At 37.2% G+C, this 22245-nt stretch overlaps 1 protein-coding gene across 4 annotated transcripts in view; it reads left to right on the top strand.

The window, feature by feature from the left end:
• The window catches only part of ATP2C1 (ATPase secretory pathway Ca2+ transporting 1), a 53035-nt gene that overhangs the window by 23983 nt on the left and 6807 nt on the right, over positions 1 to 22245 (top strand). For 3 of the 4 annotated variants that reach the window (XM_069808940.1, XM_069808930.1, XM_069808951.1), the window contains exons 9-22: positions 3142 to 3297; positions 6495 to 6563; positions 8414 to 8489; positions 8959 to 9025; positions 10166 to 10290; positions 11548 to 11645; positions 13181 to 13276; positions 13387 to 13476; positions 14923 to 15027; positions 16726 to 16882; positions 17302 to 17472; positions 18481 to 18578; positions 20215 to 20265; positions 21061 to 21227. In XM_069808940.1, the coding sequence (XP_069665041.1) occupies positions 3142 to 3297; positions 6495 to 6563; positions 8414 to 8489; positions 8959 to 9025; positions 10166 to 10290; positions 11548 to 11645; positions 13181 to 13276; positions 13387 to 13476; positions 14923 to 15027; positions 16726 to 16882; positions 17302 to 17472; positions 18481 to 18578; positions 20215 to 20265; positions 21061 to 21227 (1526 nt within the window). The remainder of the gene's footprint in view (positions 1 to 3141; positions 3298 to 6494; positions 6564 to 8413; positions 8490 to 8958; positions 9026 to 10165; positions 10291 to 11547; positions 11646 to 13180; positions 13277 to 13386; positions 13477 to 14922; positions 15028 to 16725; positions 16883 to 17301; positions 17473 to 18480; positions 18579 to 20214; positions 20266 to 21060; positions 21228 to 22245) is intronic. The other variant, XM_069808922.1, reaches the window with a different exon arrangement.

The raw sequence follows: 22245 nt of genomic DNA, 5'->3' as shown, positions 1-22245 counted from the left end.
GCACCATGCAGTTGCTCACTCAGTCCAACCCACCCAATGGGATAGGGGAGAGGATTAAAAAAAAAGTAAAACTCTTGGGTTGAGATAAAGACAGTTTAATAGGACAGAGAGGAATAAAATGATGATGATGATAATGATGCTAAAAGAATTGGAATATACTAAACAAGTGATGCACAATGCAATTGCTCACCGCTCACTGACAGATGCCCAGTTAGTTCCCCAGCTGTGATCTGCGCCCTGCTCCCTCCTCCCTGCTCCCCACCCCCCCCCGCCCACTCACCCCAGTTTATATACTGGACATGACATCACATGGTATGGAATACCCCTTTGGCCAGTTTGAGTCAGCTGTCCTGGCTGTGTCCCCTCCCAACTTCTTGTGCCTCTCCAGCCTTCTTGCTGGCTGGCCATGAGAAGCTGAAAAATTCTTGACTTAGTATAAACACTGCTTAGCAACAACTAAAAACATCAGTGTGCTATCACATTATTATTGTACTAAATCCAAAACATAACAATATACCAGCTACTAGAAAGAAAATTAACTCTATACCAGCTGAAACCGGACAGTACTTTCACAATATGTTTAACATTGAGGAAAAATGATTGTTTTCAGTCCGAATGATAAGATTTTTTTGGCAACTGGTTGCAGATGTCTGGAGTCTTTATTTGCATTAATCTTTAGGGTATAGTTTCAGTGTTCTCTGATAATGGAATATTATAAAAAATTAATTGTGAAATTGTGCCAGTGTAATCTTTTTCTCTCTGACACTTTTTCATCAGTGTGTTTGTAACATTAGCACTGCTGGAAGTGCTTGAGTTGAAGCAATAGCACTATAATAGTACTTGCAGATTCTCTAAAAATAAAGTGGAATTTATTTATATTCATCTTGCTTATTTTGATTTTGGTTGAATAATGTTGTGTTACTTTTCTGTCAGATTGGGCATCCTCGGGTTGCCCAATATCTGTGTTATCTATCACATTAAAGTAATATATTGATATGATGAGCTATATCCAGTATATCCATGGTTGATGCTGGATTAATCAGTGTTCATTTTATAGACAAAGCCTAAACGAGCTAGTTTCTGAGACAAATTCATGGTACTCTTGAGAAATTTGCCTGGATCGTATGTTGTTAGCCCCTATAGTGTAGTTAGTACTTAAGTGGGTTTGTTTTTTGTGACTGCAAATGCTTTCTCCTTCCCTCAGCAATTGTATAGTCTCTGCACTGATATGAAACTGCTCTTGCAGCAGTGTCTTTCTTGCTCATAAGCTTATAGTATGCTGTGATAGCAGCATGCTTGAATGTCTTATAAAAGAAAGCAGAAACGGAATTGGAAGTTGCTCAGCTGTCTGTAGCCCTACACCAGATGAAAATTTGTGCCATCCTTATCTCAACTACTCTTGCAGATCATTTGATAATAAGAGCATGTCATCTTATTTTCATCTTGTCTTTATTGGGCATTGTTATGGGGTGGTGGGTTTTAAAAAAAAAATTATATGTGATCATCTTTTCAGAGAAAGAACTAGATCTCTTTTGCATATTCTGATTGATGCTGTCCTAGAAAATTGTAGAAATGGTAATTAGGCACTGTTTACTTTCTGAAGCCTTTCATATATGTGAGAAGAAGTTTCTTCACTGGTCTAATCTTGCAGGGGCAATCTGGTTTTCCAGAATGTATTTGAAGACCTTTTCTGGACTGATTTTTCTATATGTTAATGAGTAGCCCATCAAGTTTTATAGTAGTCTTCCCTAAAGCCAGAATATTACATCAAGAACTAACATACCTATAACAGTGTAGACTTTAAACACAGTTCCTTTTGGTAGTGCTGATAAATGTTTCAGAGCTCATGGCTAAATCTCAACAGTAGCAAAGCGGCATCTTCATCCTGTTTCAGCTTGGAGTTTGAGGAATACATCACAAATACAAAATTACTATAGAACTTTCTGGAGGTAATCATTCTTTATGGCTTTGATTGAAAGATTCATTGCAGGTTTTGGCAAGTGTCCCTTTTCCTTTACTTTTTGATCTAGCAGCCTGTGTTCATTTTGTTGTCCAGCTAGAACTGGAGTGCATCAGAATTATCATGCCACTTAAAAAAACCAAACCAAAAACACTGAAAAATCCTCAGCTCAAACTCAGAGTGATCTGCTATAGTGTGGTGGTGCAGAGTGTAATGTAACTGATTCTTGTTTACTCCTTGTAAGTGATATCATTTCAAAGAGTTTTGGCAATTGAGTTTTATTATGCATCCTTTAACACTGTTTTTCTTGAGAAGATTATCTTGAAATTTAGTGATATGGTCACTAATAGTGACCATATATATACTTTATACTTTTTAATAATGCAAAATTATTTTACTTAAATTTTGTGAGCAGAATTTTATAATTCAGGCTTTGGCTCTGTTCAAGACCCATTAAAGTCTTCGTACATTAAGATGTATAAAGCGACGTCAGCTGGGGAAAGACATTTCTCTTTATTTTATATGTTGATAAGTTATTTTTTGGTTTAGATTATATGTATAGAACACATTTTATTTTCTTCAGCTGGTTAACAGAGAATCATGAATTTTTAGCTTTTTCTTCTCTAACTGCCCCTACGTGCTTCCAACAAACTACAAAAATAAAACCTAAACCAAAAAAAAGGCAGTTTCTGTTCCTCTAGTCCATGCGGCTGTTGCCTGAATAGCATTTTTCCTGTAGAGAATTTGTGAACAAAAAACACTGTATGAAATAAGCTTCTTGTTAGTGAGTTCTTAATGGACCATGATAGGAGGAAGCGGACAGAGGAAGAGTTGAGAGGATAGTATGTATGTGCACTTGTATTCCCAGTCAATTATTCCGTTTGGTGACAGAATGCATCACAGTTGCAATCTCTTGAATGTTTTATAGAAAAACAAACATGAACATAAAATTATGAGTAAAATTTGACTCTTCAAAGTGTGAGCTTGTTGCATTGCTGCAGTATTCTGTAGGAGTGCTTGTTGCTTTGTTGATCCTTAAAATATAGTTGATATGGACATGGCTTCTTAACCATATGAATAAATTGGATATATTTTTAATGGTCAAAACTGGGAAACTTATATTAACACTTACAACTACTTACAAAAGATTGCCATGCTTTTTATCTATTTTGTTTTCAAAGGCTGTGGACCTTTCTATCGATGAATCCAGTCTTACGGGTGAGACAGCTCCTTGCTCTAAATCTACAGCTCCTCAGCCAGCAGCAACCAATGGAGACCTTACTTCTAGGAGCAATATTGCTTTCATGGGAACACTGGTCAGATGTGGAAAAGCAAAGGTACAAGGGGAGGGCAGGGACAGGTGACATTATAGTGGGGGTCTGCTACAGGCCATCCAAACAGGAAGACTGAGCGGATGAGGCCCTCATACAGACAGATAGGAGCAAGCCCCATGTTCACAAGCCCTGGCCCTCATGGGTGACCTCAACCACCCCAGTCTGTTGGAGGGACAACACAGCAGACCATAAGCAATCCAGGAGGTTCCTGGAATGCATTGATGACAACTTCCTTCTCTAAGTAATAGAGGAGCCAACGAGGAGAGGTGCTATGCTGGACCTTGCTCTCACCAACCAGGAGGGGCTGGTGGGAAATGTGAAGCTCAAGGGCAGCCTTGGCTGCAGTGACCATGAAATGGTGGAGTTCAAGATCCTTAGGGCAGTGAGGAGGGCGCACAGCAAGCTCGCTACCCTGGACTTCAAGAGAGCAGATTTTGGCCTCTTCAGGCATCTGCTTGGTAGAGTACCATGGGATGAAGAGGGGCCCAAGAAAGCTGGTTAATATTCAAGGGTCACCTCCTCCAAGCTCAGGAGCAATGCATCCCAACAAAGAGGAAGTCAGGCAAAAACACCAGGAGCCCTGTGTGGATGAACAAGGGGCTCCTGGACAAACTCAAACACGAAAAGGAAGCCCTACAGAGGGTGGAAGCAAGGACAGGTAGCCTGGGAGGAATACAGAGAAATTTCTGAGGAGCCAGGGAACAGGTTAGGAAAGCGAAAGCCCCAGTAGAATTAAATCTGGCCAGGGATGTAAAGGGCAACAAGAAAAGCTTCTATAGGTATGTTGGTGATAAAAATGGGAAAATGCGGGCCCTCTCTGGACAGAAACAGGAGACCTGGTTACCTGGGACGTGGACAAGGCTGAGGTACTCGGTGACTTTTTTGCCTCAGTCTTCACTGGCAAGTGCTCCAGCCACATCACCCAAGATGCAGAAGGCAGAGACTGGGAGAATGAAGAACTATCCACTGTAGCAGAAGATCATGTTTGAGACCATCTAAGGAACCTGAATGTGCACAAGTCCATGCGACCTGATATGATGCATCCATGGGTCCTCAGGGAACTGGCGGATGAAGTGGCTAAGCCACTGTCCATCATGTTTGAGAAGTCCTGGCAGTCTGGGGAAGTTCCTGCTGACTAGAAAAGGGGAAACATAACCCCCATTTTTAAAAAGGGCAAAAAGGAAGACCCAGGGAACTACAGGCCAGTCAGTCTCATCTCTGTGCCTGGCAAGATCATGGAGCAGATCTTCCTGGAAACTATGCTAAGGCACATGGAAAATAAGGAGGTGATTGGTGACAGCCAACATGGCTTCACTAAGGGCAAATTGTGCCTGACAAATCTGGTGGCCTTCTACAACAGGGTTACAGCATTGGTGGATAATGGAAGAGCAACGGATGTCATCTGCCTGGAGTTGTGCAAAGCATTTGACACTGTCCTGCATGACATCCTCGTCTCTAAAATGCAGAGACATGGGTTTGATGGGTGGATCACTTGGTGGATAAGGAATTGGCGGGATGGTTGCACTCAAAGAGTTGCAGTCAACAGTTTGATGTCCAAGTGGAGACCAGTGATGAGTGGTGTTCCTCAGGGGTCGGTATTGGGACCAGTGCTGTTTAACATCTTTTTCAGGGACATGGACAGTGGGATTGAGTGCACCCTCAGCCAGTTTGCCGACAACACCAAGTTGTGTGGTGTGGTTGACATGCTGGGCGGAAGGGATGCCATCCAGAGGGACCTTGACAGGCTTGAGAGGTGGGCCCATGTGAACCTCATGAAGTTGAACAAGGCCAAGTGCAAGGTCCTGCATGTGGGTCAGGGCAATCCCAAACATGGATACAGGCTGGGTGATGAGTAGATTGAGAGCAGCCCTGCAGAGAAGGACTTGGGGGTATCAATGGATGAAAAACTGAATATAAGCCAACAGTGTGCACTCACAGCTCAGAAAGCCAATCGTATCCTAGGCTGCATCAAAAGAAGTGTGGCTAGCAGGTCAAGGGAGGTGATTCTCCCCCTCTACTCAGCTCTTGTGAGACCCCACCTGGTTTGGTTCAGCTCTGGGGCCCCCAGCGTAAGACAGACATGGATCTGCTTGAGGGGTCCAGAAGAGGGCTATGAAGATGATCAAGTAGCTGGAGCACCTCCCCTGTGAGGACTGGCTGAGAGAATTGAGGTTGTTCAGCCTGGAGAAGAGAAGGCTCTGGGGAGACCCTATAGCAGCCTTCCAGTACTTAAAGGGGGCCTACAGGAAAGATGAGGAGGGACTCTTTATCAGGGAGTGTAGTGATAGCACGAGGGGTAATGGCTTTAAACTGAAAGAGGGTAGATTTAGATTAGGTATTAGGAAGAAGTTCTTTACTGTGAGGGTGGTAAGACACTGGAACAGGTTGCTCAGAGAAGTTGTGGATGCCCTATCCGTGGAAGTGTTCAAGGCCAGGTTGGATGGGGCTTTGAGCAACCTGGTCTAGTGGAAGGTGTCCATGCCCATGGCAGGGGTGTTGGAACGAGATGATCTTTAAGGTCCCTTCCAACCCAAACCATCCTGATTATTGATAGGGAAGAATATTTTCCATGTTTCAACTATTTGAAGGCAGTTCTTATTTTTAAAGTTCACCTATCAATTGTGAAATGTACTTTAATGACTACATACATTTTGAGTTTTCTGAAACAATAGAAATGGAATAGAAACAGAAATTTTTACTGGAAATATGAAAGACTTTACTGTGATACACTGCAGAGCTTTTCTTATTGGTGCTTTTTCAGACTGGTTTAAAAAGAAAAACTAATCTAGGGCCAGGAGAGCTCAAATTTACAGGGAGCAGATGATGTGAAACTCTTCTGTCTAGGATGTGGTATTTTGTTTCTAGAACTACCTTCACGTTTGAAAACCTGTAACTGAAAATACAGTTGTGGCTAGTGTTAGATAGGTGTTGTGTTACCCTATTTGAGTTTTGTTACTGGTAGTTCCTAAATACTTCAGCGGTGCACAGAATAGCAATTTGTTTCAAAGAGGCAAAATGTTTTTTACCAAAAATATTCCCTACTTGTGCCAAAAATTAATTTTATAAGCAAAGCTAACAAAATTGTAGCAGGCTGAATGGTGTTTGCCCAGTATTTGAGTCAAAGCTGTCAAGAGCAACCACTAACATTAAAATTAAACTTCAGATTTGAATTGGCTTTATTTTTGTTGGTTTTTTTTTAGGGGATAGTTATTGGAACAGGAGAAAACTCTGAATTTGGGGAGGTTTTCAAAATGATGCAAGCAGAAGAGGTAAGAGTGAATATTTAGAAGCAAAAACTCTGAATTTGGGGAGGTTTTCAAAATGATGCAAGCAGAAGAGGTAAGAGTGAATACTTAGAAGCAAAGACATTTTGTAAGTGTATATTTCATTCATTAAAACTTTGAATTTATTCCATAAGACCTTAGTTAAACTTAATTACATTGTTCTTAATATTTTTCTTCAGTGAAAGAAATCTTAGCTCTTGAACACAAAAGTAGTAATTGAATTCAGTGCAACAAAATATCCATAGCTGACCTAAAAATATTAACTGCAAAAGTAATATTCTACACCTGTTCAGTGGAACAAATATCATTGCAATTTGTGGAAGTGTATTTTTTTTCAAGTGGAACTAAGGTTGCACAGAAGGGATTTGTATCACAGATTTGTGTGCTGCAGGCACAGGACAATGTTTTTCTTTGATTAACAGTGTACTTTGGGGTTATGCATGTGTCTCCTGCTGCTTCATGATCTCCACATTATGCTTTTATAAGCTCCCTTTGACTCTTATATATCAAACTCCCACAGTGATTTTTCTTTATTGCAGTACGCTGATCCACATGGAAATTCAGACTCTTGAGTGCTTTGTGTATCTAGGGCCTTCTAGCTTCCTCTCTGGCTGCCTGACCAATGTAGGACCATAAGGAGACAGTGTATCGCTAGCTGTCAGGACATGATCAGGCATAGTATAGGCAGCACTTTTTTTCTAGATACTTATATTTCTGAAATGTGCCAAACCAGAGTAACTAAGAGCATTAAATGCCCCAGTCAGGAATGTATCACCGACCTCATGTTGTTAGCTGCAGTGGCTTACTTTATACCTTTCAAGGGAATACTGCTGTCCAGTCACCAAAGTGGAATCCACTTGAATACACATGTGAGGAAAATATGATCATCTGTTCAACAGTATTCAGTTTGTATTGTAGCAAGTGTAATTATTAATGACAAAAAAAAGAAAAAGAAAACTGAGTATTCTACACCAACAACATTCCGAAATATCAGAGTATTGTAGAGTTATTTTGATGTTTATATTACAGTAAACTCAATTTAAAAGTAAATTTTGACCGTAAGAGTGAATCTAACCTGATACCAGCTTTCTCATATAGAGTGTATGCACTTTTTTTCATAACTTGTTGAACAAAGATGATCTTACAGTGACCCTGTCGTCATTTTTTTTGCCATGTGTTCTATACTGTAGTCCACCATATATTACTATTAAAAAACCCAAACTTACTGGCATCCAAGGTAAAAATCCACTTTCCTGTTTTTTTTAAATTAAAATTTTTGCTTTGTGTCCCCACCTCCTTTCTATGCTTTTTTTTTGCACTAGATTGTCTAAATATTTCCATAGTTTTCTGTTTGTCTAAATTTGAATTTTCTACAGATGATTAACAAATTCCTTTTGAGATATAATTGGCCTTCCAGGGCTCTGATGCCTCTATCTTGAAAAGTCAGTTTTATTCTTGCTATCAAGAACTTCTCGGTCTTGGAAGAAGTGCAGTGGCTTTTAGTCAGCATGATTTTTGATTTTTTTTTTTTTTTTTAAATAAAATCTTTGATATGACTTTTTGTATTACATTTGCTGTAGACATCACAAAGCTCCCAAAGAATATTTCTAATAAATTTTTCAGTTCATTGAAATGTTCTTGAATATTCTTGAATGCTACACAAGAATGGAACAGAGTAGTCTGTTTCCACAAAGTAAACGTATGGACAGATAGGGTATAACTGCATCTTATTGACTGACAGTGTCTTGAAATTTGTGTATCTGAAGTAATATGTGATACAGTTCATGCTTTCAAACCTGTGCTTGTTAACTGCTGCATGTTTACCATTCATCAAGGCTCCAAAGACACCTCTGCAGAAGAGCATGGATCTCTTGGGAAAACAACTTTCCTTGTATTCCTTTGGTATAATAGGTAATAGAAATTATGTAAAAGAATTGCAAATTATTATGTAACTGTGACTGACATGTAGGCTTGGGAGAATGGAAGGCTTGATCTCTTTTTTTAAATATTTTGGCTTACTTTATTGGTCACTTTGATTTCATGCCACTAATCATCTGAAGATTACTAATGTGGCATATTTTTCCAACTTTTTGTCCTTTAAATGCATCCTTTTAAACTGCAGTGTGTCTTGTATTCTGATTCAAGCTGTGCCTAAGTGAGTACTTCACTGTTGGTGTGATTGGGCAACTTGACTGGCAGAAACTTTCTTCACCTTTGCCATACTAATGGAATCATGCTTTGACAGTGAAAGAAATAATAGATTTTTATTGGTAGCACAATTATAAGCTTGGTTTTGGCTATTTGAGCTCTTTTTCTTGTCCCCATGAGGCTACAGTACATGTTGGTTTTATATTTATCCTGACAACTGTTTTCTTTATAGGAGTTATTATGCTGGTTGGCTGGTTGCAAGGAAAGCATATCCTTGATATGTTCACAATTGGTGTGAGGTAAGACTTGTTTTTAAATAGTGTAGATTGGGCATTACAGCAAGTGTCTGAAAGCTAGTGATGCACGTTATAATATGCTTGCACACAGACTCTGCTTTTAAGTTAACATAAGTCATTAAAAATGAAAATAGACTTTGTACTGTAAAAAAGCAAATTCATACTTATTTTTAATGATACAGTATGTTCTTGTGAGTCTCTTCAACTGTGCATTTGTATGGTGATTTCTGAGTGTCTTGTGGAACATCTGCAAACAGACAGATGTTGTACAGAGTTGTACAGTTTGAATTTCTGTCACTGAGTAAATAAAGTAAATGTAGTTTTTATAAGTGGCATCAGGCAAAACTAAGTTACTACAAGCCTTGTGTCATGTAGTTCATTAGCTCATTTTCTAACATATTATGGAAACTTAATCCCAGGGTGTTTTCTGCTGAGAATAAAACTGAGTTTAGATGATCTAGTTCTGTACTCTTAGAGAAGTTGCTGAGTTGCTAATTACATGGACAGTGCATAAGGCAGAAGTGTTTCTTTAAATGACAGGATCAAACTCTGGAGATTTACCGTTCTGGGGAGGTGGGGGGTTAGGGGAGGAGCACCAGGAACTGCATCTCTGAGCATTGTGTAATGACCTGTGATCTTGTTTATACTGTTACAAGGGGTTTTATTTGTTTGTTTTTTAAATGACCTTTTGTGGCATTCCTGCACTGAGCTGGCTGCCACATCATGATCTGGAAGTAACAGCTGTGGATCAGTGGTCACTTGAAGTGGTGGTATTTCCCAGTTCTGTTTAGTGCTGACTACACTCGTTCTTCACAATCTGGGGTGCTTTGCACGGTCCTAATCAGTGTTTTGTGTAGGCAAAACAGATGTACAACTGATTTCTCCCTCCTCCCAACTTTTCTTCATACTTTTGCATAAGTAATGAGTATAAATGTCTAAGTCACTGCATTTTGTTACTGTCTTCAGTGTGTATCTTATAATGAATGGTATACAACTCTATTAACATGGCAGCTGCTTCCTTTCACTTTTAATGTCAGTGAACAGGCAGCTACAGAAACAATGTTCTGAAGTGTAAATGTAACATTACTATGTACTTATGTATGACATTCTAAGGCAAGATTTGTATATTTACCTTCATTACAGTTTGGCTGTAGCTGCAATTCCTGAAGGACTCCCAATTGTGGTAACAGTGACATTGGCCCTTGGTGTGATGAGAATGGTGAAGAAACGGGCTATTGTAAAAAAACTGCCTATTGTTGAAACTTTAGGTATGACTAGACTAACTTAGAGATAGTATTTTGATACAGATGTTAGGAAATCAACACAAATATTGATGACTAATGGTTAAAATAAAGCAGGTATTCTTATTTTGCTAGCAATGTGGTTGTATCTTTAAAACATAATTGAATGCATTTTACACAGTTAGAATTCAGGTATATGTTTTTGTGGGCCCTCGAACTACTTTTATTTCAGTTTTAAAAAACAAAACACCCCAGTCTCTCAGTTAATAGCATGCCACACTAGCAGTACTCTAAACTGTGTGAGTGACTGGATGTATGGAGTACTCTTTATACTTGTTTGCTGTGAGGTGTTCTTGTTAAATAAGACTTGTAAAATGTTTTTTAAACTAAATTTTTGGTGTAAATTTAGGAATAATATTGACAGTTGGAAAAAAAATCCAAATTTGAATATTAGAAAAAGCTTTGTAATCATAATGCAGCATCAGGATGTTATGCTGCTCATATTAAAATAATTTAAAAACATTAAAGCTTAAAAATATTCTGTACGCAGTTTCAGTCACGAAACATGTAAAGCACAGGACATGGAAAAGAAAAAGAAATACTAAGTTAAATAATTCCGCTGCGTTTGAATTTCTTTTTGCATTTGAAGATTGGACATATTTTTTCCAATGCCACTAGCAGAGTTTCATTAGTGTTGCAAGGTTTTTTGTTGCTTTTGCAATTCCTGCTATTGTGTCCAAAAATGTCAAGATACTGCAACACTCTTAGAAAATACAGTTTTCCTGAGTTAAAAAGGCATATGTAAATTTCACATTTCTGTCATCTTTTAAATCTTATTATAATTTGCAGGTTTAGTAGTAGGTCACACTTGTGTCACAAAAGTGTTGTGGCTAGTGTTAGGTGTTGCACTTTCTGATAAAGAATGACTACTGTAAAGCAGGCTTTTAGATTTCCTCCTTACCAGGAGTCGCAACTGAGATTTCAGTAATGTAGTTTGAGATACAGTGGAATAAAATGAAGGAGAGGTGAATGGAAGTATTTCAGATGAGTTGTGAATTTGGGATTTTAATTGGGTTTTTTTGATTTATTGGACAAACTTGCAGAGAACCTTGTAGAGCTGTTCATTAATAGCTGAAAATTGGCTGTCTTTGTTAAATCTCATTTTGGTTTTTTTTTTTCACAAAGACAGCTGCAGTATTTCTGGAAATTTGCTTGTCTTGAATACTCGTTAGTTACATTGTTCTAAACAAGCATTGACTTGTAAATGTTAATTGGTTATTTCAGGTTGTTGCAATGTAATCTGTTCAGATAAAACTGGAACTCTGACAAAGAATGAAATGACTGTTACTCATATTTTTACTTCAGATGGGCAGCACGCTGAGGTATGTTATATAGTGAGACTCTGTTAGACTTTAATTTTCCTTTTTACTTTGTTGTGTGTATTAGCTGAAACATGCCTGAGTATGCTGCAGGTAAAGCATCAGTTAAGAAAGCGTAAATTTGTTGGACCAAACTCCTGTTCCTCAACTTCCAGTTAATTCTGTTCTTCAGTTCATTTAGTATTGTAGCCTTTGAGCTGTGTTATCCAACACTTCTCTGGTTACAGAAGAATTTTTTGTATGTTAAGTTCTTGGTGGCCATAAGTCACAATAAAAGACAGATGCTGAGATACAGTGCAAAGACAGGTTGAGAGATTGTGTTTTTCTTCAGTAGACAAAGTTGAGGCCATTTTGCTGTTGCAGGTGCACAAAAATAAAATTTGCATGTCACAAACATTTCAGATAGGGATATCCAGCTTTTGGCTAAAAGACAATTTATTGTGTCAACCTTCACACTGAGTATGTGCTGTCATTCTTGCTTTTTCATAATGGATGGAGTTGGAAGTAGGAGCAGGACATGAAACAGTGGTTGTTGAGATTGGGGACTAGCTGCAAATACTGAAGTTAAGTGCACAAAAGAGAAGCAAAAGCAGCAGGAATGGAAAAGCAGAAAGGTGTGGAACTAGATGTGATTTCATGGGAGTGTTTTAAACAAGTTCTTAAATTCTCAAACTCTTCTTGATCAGGGTTTTTTTTCCCACATTACAGTTAACAGAGGGTATTCTCATTGACTTTTGTAAGCATAAATACTGACATTTTTTCTTACTCTTTCCTGTTATTTACCTATGTTTTCTTATATATCTAGATATTTATTTTTCTATTCTTAGAATTCTATAGGAATACTGTAATTGTGTTTTCTTTACTACTAGCAGAATTTGTTTACATCTGGGCTAAATCAGCTCCTTTTTCCTAATTGAAAGAGAACTTGAAAGAGCTGTAAAATATATTAGCTGTTAATGCTGTAGACATGAAGACTTTTAGGATCCTAGTGGGATGCCTGGTTTTTATACACTAAAAATACAATTTTACTGTTTTTAACACCTCTCTAAAGTCTTACCTTGAAAGAGGCTGTTCAACTATGATATGTTTGGGGTTTTTTTTCTTACTGGATGAAAGTAGGACTCTGCTCTCTACTTCTATTCCCTTGCAGGGCAGGGGGTATGCATTATTAACCAGGATAAAGACAAATAGGAGGAAAAAAATTAGAAAGCAAAAAGAAAAAAAGAAATCATGCCTAATACTGTAAAGAAACAACATATACTGCATTTATTCTAGGGAAGAAAATCGCTACTTTTTTTTTTTTTAAATAGTCTCTAGTATGTTTCATTGAACTCACTTGCCCTCAGGAGTTTTTATTCCTTAATCTAGTACCTGCTACATTACAAGTTGAGTAGGAGAATCCATTCACACTGAGTAAAATCAGTCATTATGAATGGCCTTTTTAAAATTTTTTGTAGTTCATAGTAAAAAGCTGACATTAAAAAGGTTTGTGAACCTGGTGAACATTACATTGCGTACTGCCTTTGGCTGTCTTGCAGGTTACTGGAGTAGGGTATAACAGATTTGGAGAAGTAATGCTCGATGGTGAAATTATTCATGGTTATAACAATCCATCCATTAGCAAAATTGTTGAGGTAAGATCTTAGCACAAAGAGGTGAGTTTTGGTTGATGACATAGCATAAGAGCTTTGTATGGCACTTACTTTGTGTTCTGTTTTCTCCCCTCTTCTTCCTCATCTTTTAGGCTGGTTGTGTGTGCAATGATGCTTTAATTAGAAACAACACGTTAATGGGGAAGCCTACAGAAGGGGCTTTAATTGCGCTTGCTATGAAGGTGTGTACGTGATGGTGCTTTTTGGTTTCATGGCAGGTGGGAAGTGTGTAGAAATAAGTTGTGGGTTTGGGGATTTTTTTTTTTCTCATTTTCTTCTCCTTTGGGTCTCCTGGATTTGTTATCAGCTGCTCATTTATGTTTCTTATCTGTTGGAAATCTTTGGGCATTCTGAAAGAGGAGAGAAAATTATTTAGAACGGAAGTAAAATTTTTATTTTGATCTTTCTGCACTTAGTACTGTCCTTTTACCTACCACAAGCTATTTACCTGTTCAATATTGATTGTGCTGTCTCTTTCCCAGTTCTCATCAGAAGCAGTAAGAAGTTAACTGATGTATTGGTGACTGTAGCATTTATAGGGCCCTTTAAGTGCAGGGCATAGGTAGTTTGAGTTGTGGACACTGTGACTAAATGTTTTGGGCTTTTTTTAGAATGCTCTAACACACCAATTACAGCTATTGAGAAATGTGGCAAGGCATCTTAGTGCTTGATGTTTTTCTGTGATGGTGAATAAACTTAACACTGAAAGATTAATGTGTTACAGTCTTTCTCTCCCTGTGTAACTGAGGCCTGAGATAGATACATCTTCTTGCTGAGACTCATTCCAAGTCCCTAGTCTTTAACTGGAAAGGACCAGGGTGATGTTATTTTGGCAAGAGGCCATAGAAACTGAGAAGAACAGGAGTCTTTCACATCTGTTGCTGGAAAGGGAGGTAGTGAAGTAGTTGTGAAGCTCTAAGTACTAAAAATGCCTTATGGCAGGCTGCTGCTTCAGCATCTTCTTTAATCGGCACTTTCTCTTGGACTGGGTTAAGGCTAGAGCATGGAATGCAGCAAGTTGTGTCAAGTGGGGAGGGAACAGTATTTGAAATTAAATGCATTTTGTCTGGAGTCTTCATGGTTAGTTTCAGATTAAATGTTTGGGTGATTCTGATCACTAAAAAAAGGTTATTTCAGATTGGATCATTCAAACCTAAAATCAGTGACGTGCCTTCTCCAGACTTTGCCACAGTTTTGTGTTACAATTTTGTAGGCCCTCCTGGCAGAGAAATTACACAGAAGGTATAAAAAAAAACCAAAACAAAAACATTGGGGTGATGGACTTGTTTTGTCAAACCAAGAGCTACATTACTAGCCATTGCAAGATGTGTTTGTGGATGGTCATAATCTATGAAGTATTTTAAGATCCTTGGATCAAAGATACTATATAGTGTTAAATGGTCTGACCTATGCTGAAGCCTGAAATGAGCTTTTAAGTTCTTTCACTGCTAGTTTGTCAGAAGTTCATCTAAACTGGAACAGTGTGCTCAAAAGCAACTGTGGAGATGAAACTTTTTTTTTAACTAAGTAATGGTTGTTAACTAATATGTCTCAACAAGTCAACAAATTGCATAGCTGTTTGAAAGGAAAAGGACCTGACATTGTAGTGGTACTTCTGTTTTATACAGATGGGTTTAGATGGACTTCAGGAAGACTACATAAGGAAGGCTGAATATCCCTTCAGCTCAGAACAAAAATGGATGGCTGTTAAATGTGTCCACAGAACGCAGCAGGTGAACTTCAATCACTGTTTTCCTTGTGCACTGGCTCTGTAGAATGTTATCTACCTGTTTAATATCTATCTATCTGTTATCTACCTTGTTTAATATCCTGATTTTCCACTTCAGAAGTTATGGCAGGCTGTAGTAGTGCACAGTCCTGGGAATATGGTTTGATAATAGGCACAGTTTTAGTTTCAAGCTCTGGAGTGGAGATTAAGAATCACAAGAAATTCTTTCCATAGAAGGCATATGGGGAAATTATTTTAAGTATTTTGATATCTGAGGCTTTGAATGTATCCCTGGCTGGTTTTGCTTCCTTCTCCTCCCTTCTCAAACATCTAAAGCAATTCTGCCAATCTTCTGTTTCAGTGCTACATAGTTACATAATAAATTAAGAGCAAGAAGATGCATTGATGTTCAATAGTAAAATTTATTTTGTTTGAAAACACAAGTTTTCTGGTTTTGATGCAGACAGCACGTTCACCACTGTTGACCGATTTTATTGATGTTAGCAGTGTCCTGGATTATCAATACAGACCATTCTTTAACCTCTTTTTCTATCTTCTGGTGCTTTCACATTCATATTTCATTTAGACCAATCTGAATGTTTTTGTTACAAATACGGACGTAGTCACTTCCAGTCTAACTGGAGCCTTCTAGGTAATGTATGCAACAACAGACCTTATCTTGGATTTATGGAAAATATCCTAGTACTTCTGACCAAAAAAAGGCTTGCTGACAGTGTTGAAGTATCAGAGTAAAACCTTTGCTTTGGAAACATCCTTTTATCTATACGGATAATATGGTTGTGCTATGCTTGTCTGTATAAAGAGTGATGAGCAGGAACTTCTATACGACTTTCATCCATATAAGGTTTTACTGTGTCTGTGTTTTGGTACCGGCATTTTTAAAAGATTGTTGAAAAATTGGTAACAGTTTTAAAGGGAGCATAAATTATTTTAAGGCTAAGAAAATGCAGTGGGTTTACAAAATTAGAGCTCTATCAGTTAAGCCTATCAGAAAGATTGAGGTAACTTGACTACTGTGTATAAATGAATACCTTCACAGGGAGAAAAGACTTGTATTAAAAAAGGGCTTTTTAGTTCAACAGTAGAGAAGACAAGAATCAGTGACCGCAAATTGAGCTGAGGCAGCAATTCTTAATGGAAAAGGGGGGAAGGGAAGTGATGAGTTGATTTAGCATTGGAGTTAAGTGTTCAAGGTAGGTGGTGGATTCTCAGTGCCTTGATACCATCAAGGCCAGATGGCTATCTGGAAATTATTAGAGTTGTTAGGCATGGTACAAGGATGCAGGTGATGTTTAATGACTTATGCAGCTGGTCAGATGGTGAGCTAAAGGTCTTTTAGGTCTAATGTTCTGTGTAGGTTTGATTTCTGTCCTTTGCATGGCCTCTAGCCTATAAACTGTGACCTGCAGTGTCCAATGCATATGTTGTCTACTGAAATGAGATATTGATTATTAGCTTGGCTCTTTTGACATTACCACTCTTGAACATACACTGTGTAGAGATACTCAGAACAACATATTCTTTTAGGTTTAGAAGTGTAACTTTGATTTGCATTATGCTCTGAAGACTCTTAAGAAAAGTATGGATATGCCATTCTTACGTGTGCACACGTATGTACTTTTGTGTGTGTGTATTTATGTATACATACACACGTGCACACAACAATTCTTTTTCCTTTTAGGACAAACCTGAAGTTTGCTTCATGAAAGGTGCTTATGAACAAGTCATTAGGTACTGTACATCATATAACTGTAAGGGGCAGACCCTACCTCTTGTTCAGCAACAGAGAGAGCAATACCAGCAAGAGAAGACATCTATGGGCTCTGCAGGACTTAGGGGTAAGTCTGTATCAGTGTCTCAAAATAACCGTTTTTGTTTGTTTTTGTTTTTTTTTTAAATGGCACTGCTTATTGTTTAAAAAAATCAAGAGCAACCAAAAACACTAGGAAATTTTTTTTGTTCAGTAGTGCCACTGGGTTGTTTAGTTTTTCTTTAAAATTGCGGAGTGGAAAAGCAGATGCTGAATACGTATGCTTGGTAAAAAGACTACTCTTTAGAAGAAAGGAATATGTGTAAGTAGGCTATTCTGAACACTCAAGATAACAGAAATTGCTACCAAGGTTTAAAAAAAAAAATAAATTTGCAATTCCCACCCTTTGCTTTATGCTGGCCTACTAGTTTAAAACAGTTGTTTTAAATGCTGATGTAAGTGTTCATTTCAAATCTGAACTTACTTTTTTTCTTTGTTTCCTAAAAGTTTTGGCCTTAGCTTCTGGTCCTGAGTTAGGACAACTGACTTTTTTGGGGCTTGTGGGAATAATCGATCCTCCACGGACTGGTGTAAAAGAAGCTGTTACTACACTTATCACATCAGGAGTTGCAATAAAAATGATTACTGGAGATTCACAGGAGACTGCAGTTGCCATTGGTATGCATAGTCCACTTCGTTTCGTTTTTCACTTGTTTTCTGTTTTGGCTGTGCCTAGCTAATTGTTGTGAAGCATGGGTATTAAGTCTTTAACATTTGTGAGTTCTATATTTTGGGTTAACATATGGTACAGTGGGATTAGGAGGGGAAAAAAAAACAAACCAACACCCTAGCCTGAAGTGATACTTTGGTTTCAGGTTAAACTAGTTTTTCTAATTTGGTCAATGTATGACTTTTGCTGTTAGAGACCATGTATTTTCTTACCGTATTTTGTTACAACACATACTTGATTTCTGATTATACCTCCAACAACACCCTCCACACCTTCAGCTTTGGATGCCTGTCTTAATGGCAACAGGGAGAAACTAAAATAGCCAGTGACAGCAAGTATTTAGGATGGATATGGCACTTTAGTACTATCCAGTACAGTTTTGTCCATATAACTGAGTTTGAAGTTTAAGTATTATTAATAAAAATTTAAACAAATTACTTCTTTTTACAATATAATACATTAAAATACAAGTACTTTAGCCAGAATATGAATTCTTTACATACAAGATGAGGAACAAAAAATTGAATGTCCACATAAAAAGTGCACCCCCAAACTAGCAGTACTTTCTCAGAGGGTTTTTTTCCTTGTCTCCCCCATGTCACTTTTCATTTTCTGTCTTGTTATTTTTGAACTGTGAATTCTTCTTTAGAGAAGACTTAGGTCTTGTGTTTATATGGCACCTGACACAATGGAGTACAGACCTTGAGGTCTAAAAAGTCTAAGGAAATAAATATTTGATATCTGATTAGACTAGACTTTGTAGCATGTTTTTGTTACTCAAGAGTTCAGATAATTTACTCCAGTATAATGAACCAATAAGGTGTTAAGATGTTCTGCTCTATGCATTTCAAATCTGAAATGCTGTAGAAAATAGTAGGTTTAAAAAAAATAAAATTGGATACTTAATGTTTTAAAGGGTAAGTTATTATAATACCTTTTTTATTATTTATTTCCAGCTAGTCGACTAGGATTGTATTCCAAAAATTCACAGGCGATCTCTGGAGAAGAAATAGATGATTTGGATATTCAGCAACTTTCCCAAATAACACCAAAGGTTTGTTTTGATATACTACTTGCTGAAATGCCGTAAAGGATATTTTTTATATTGAGAATTTTTTTTTTCTGTGGAAAGCTAAAATGTAACTTCTGAGATACAAATAACATGGTTCTAATACAAGTGATATAGTAAATTACCAGAGGCTTTTAGTACAGAAGCTGTCCCAGAACAAACAACTATCTTTTGGTTTGACATATGACCGTATGAAAATTTATTTCATAGTGAGTTTATTACTTTTGTCTCTTTTAAGGATTCAATTTGTTTTTCAGCTTTCAATGCCTGTATTGGAACATTCATTTTGCCACCTCTCACCTTCAGTGAGCATCAGCACCTTTTTGTATTGTTAGATTATTTTATTTCTTTGAGTAGCTCAGCTCATATATATATAAACTTACAGTTTGCATCTTCAGACAGTCCATTCTTTTGTAATTCATAAGAGGAACTGTCTGTATCTTTAATGATTTTTAATTGATCTGAGGTCACTGGTTGAGAATTTTGGAAGGGTCTATTTTTTGAGTTTCTACTTAATACTTTTTAGTTATTAGATAACTAAATATATTAGCCAATGTCTGAGTTGTAAATGTGAAGGCATAATCAAATGCAATTGAGGTTCAGGCTTGGGTATATTGCAAAATTTATGCATCAAAATGTTGCTCTGTTTGCAAAAGACTACAAAATTAGACTGCAACATGCTTGAGTCTGATGTAAGCAAGCCAGAAGCCAATATTTACAATCAAGAAATGTGCATGTCAGCTTTGTGTCTTTCCTTGGTGACTCACAAAAACAAACTTAGAAAAAAAGAATTGTGTGGCAAATAGTAATTTTTGGTTTCTTTGATAATACTTGTTCTTAAAGGCTGTCCACCTTAAATAACTAAAATAGCTACAAATTTGCTTTGTGCATGTTTGACCTGAGACCCAATTAGTTTTCTAGGTGTTTATTTAAAATCTTACTAGGAATTACTTAAAATCAACCAAGAAGATTGATATCTGTGTACAGTCTAAAGTGGCCTGTTGAGAAGTCTAACTTCTTATCTAGTTCCTTAAAAAGGAAAAATAGATGTGAATGTTAACAGTATGGAGTTTATGGAAAACTAAATTCCATGTGCTCAAATTTCAATTTACAGAGAAGACCAGAGAGAAAAAAAAACAGAAAATTAATAATTCCTTCTAAGTTGGAATGTTTATTAATTAGCTTTAAAACTTTAATCTGTTAATAGTATGGTACATCAACTAGTAAAATTGAAATGTCCTGAATAGCTTGCCACTAGTGCTAACAAAGGAAAAGGACATTGTAGAGTCAGTATGGCAATTGCCTGCATGAATTTAGTCAAGAAGGCCAGCAGCAAGCCATTATAACTCAGTTGCTTCATAATTTCAGAAGGTTTTTAAATTGCATATTCTATCTCGAAATAGGAAGCACTAACTCTGTTTACCAGAACACACTTAGAATCTTTTCTGGAATTAATGATTTCAGTCTATTTAAAACACAGCTCACTGGTGCATCAACTTTAGAGCCAACGTGAGTACTGTTGGCCTTTGATAGTATTTTTCTATCCACTAGCTTTATAGAAGCCAGTGCAATTCTCTACATTTCTCAAATTTTCACTACTTCTTCATTGTGCTTTTAACAGGTTGCAGTATTTTACAGAGCCAGTCCTCGACATAAATTGAAAATTATAAAGGTACGCCTTACTAGAGGATCAAACGCTGGACTGTTGCTATGGGTACTGTTTGTGGTGCCTTTACTTAAATTATAACATGCTACAGTGCGTCAAGATGAAATCAGAAATGCATTTGGTTTGAAAGTGAAGTGTATTTGAAAATACTACCTAGAAAAATGCATAGTGCCCACAAGGGGTAGGCAGCTGCTAGTAGGCAACATCATGCTTTCCTCTAGGGAGCTGGGGGTTGATTGAGATTTTGTGTCATACTGCAGTTGAATTGACTAGGAACTCAAAAGAACCGTATTTCTGATACTTCTCAGAACAAGATAAAAGGGCATGAATTTCAAGCCATGTCTGAGGTAATGCTTCCATTCCGAAGTTAACAAAAGAAGGTAGCGAAGAGGGACATACCCAGTGTAACAACTGGAACAATAAGAAAAGCAACAATAAGGAGAAGGAAGTCAAACATTGAGACAGTTGGAATATATTGAGAATTATAAGATGGTGATAATGTTAAAATGTAAATACAGTGCATTCTTGCTTTCTCTAGAGTTTTTTTACTTTCTCTTAAAGGCAGATTTTATATACCCTAGCTTTAAAATTTAGGCTGTCTGAATATATGAACTGAAGTTTAACCTAAAATCTTGTGTAAAAATTCATTAGAATACAAACAGCTGCATTTTCTTTTTTTTTTAAGGAATTCACAATGGAATTATAAGAAATTGGAGGGGTGATGACACCAACTTTATATCTAGAATTTTATAGGATAGGTTAGTTCAATCCCTCATTTAACCTCTCTTTCCCTTTCTTTAGTCCCTGCAAAATAATGGTGCAGTTGTAGCTATGACAGGAGATGGAGTGAATGATGCTGTTGCTCTGAAGGCTGCAGATATAGGTGTAGCAATGGGACAAACCGGAACAGATGTTTGTAAAGAGGCAGCAGATATGATCCTCGTGGATGATGATTTTCAGACAATAATGTAGGTGGCATTTATGTACATACCTTGTGCTATATAGTCTTGATGAAATGTTGCCTGAGTTAAAAACAGAAGAAATTCCCTGAACTTTTAAGTGTGGCAGCCGTTAATGAGTTCTCCGCTAAGTCAGGAGTGTTATCTTTACAGTGATTACCTGTATTATCCTCTTAAAAAAGAGCTGGGAACATAATACTACAAGGGACAGCTAAGCATTTCTGTCTTATGTATGTTGATATAAGAATGTATTTACGTATTTAGACCTTTTGCTACTTTGCTCTTGCATATAGATCAGATATAAGTAACAAAGGAGGTTGTGTATGCATGTGTTAAAAAAACTAACCTGTATTTCTGCTTCCCCAAGTAGAATTATGGTAATAGTATATTTGGAAACATAACTAAGGTGAAATTGAGTCTGTTAGCTGTCAGTATGATTCATCTTCATTTAATTTCTTTCTTCAGAAGCATAAATCTTACGTAAAAATGAGAGAGCATTCCTCTCAAGATTTAAAAACTTTACACAGTGCTGTGTTTGTTTTCAACTCTTTTTAAAGATGGTGGTGTTTCAGAAAAGGAAAGGAATATAAGCTATTTAAATATTACAGGTGAAAATAAGTTACCACCTTCTGGTAACCAGCTATTTGTTAGTTATTCATTTTTTTGTTTGGTGTGCTTCAAAGAGAGCATAGCTAAACTTACGTTGTTTTGAATTTAATCCATCTGACTTTTGAAAGTAGTGGTTGTTGTCTAGCAAGATAGCCTTCATTTTGAAATTAGGCATCAATCTCAGTACACTTCAGTTTGTCTGAAAGTATGATGCTTAACCCTTGGGAAGAAACGAAATGTAGAGGTACAATATAAGAAAATCTACCTATGTAGCAGTATGTCGGAGGATGATCTGAGAGTTAAAAGGTTTCCATACTAATTCAGCAATGTGCTCTTGTGCAAATACAAAAGATAGAAGGGAATCATTTTAAGATATTCAGAAGAGTACATAGGAAAGACATCTGTGGTTAAGTACTTA

Source organism: Haliaeetus albicilla, chromosome 2 (genome assembly GCF_947461875.1).
Source record: "Haliaeetus albicilla chromosome 2, bHalAlb1.1, whole genome shotgun sequence".
Taxonomy (NCBI): domain Eukaryota; kingdom Metazoa; phylum Chordata; class Aves; order Accipitriformes; family Accipitridae; genus Haliaeetus; species Haliaeetus albicilla.
This window is presented reverse-complemented; position numbering and strand designations above follow the sequence as displayed.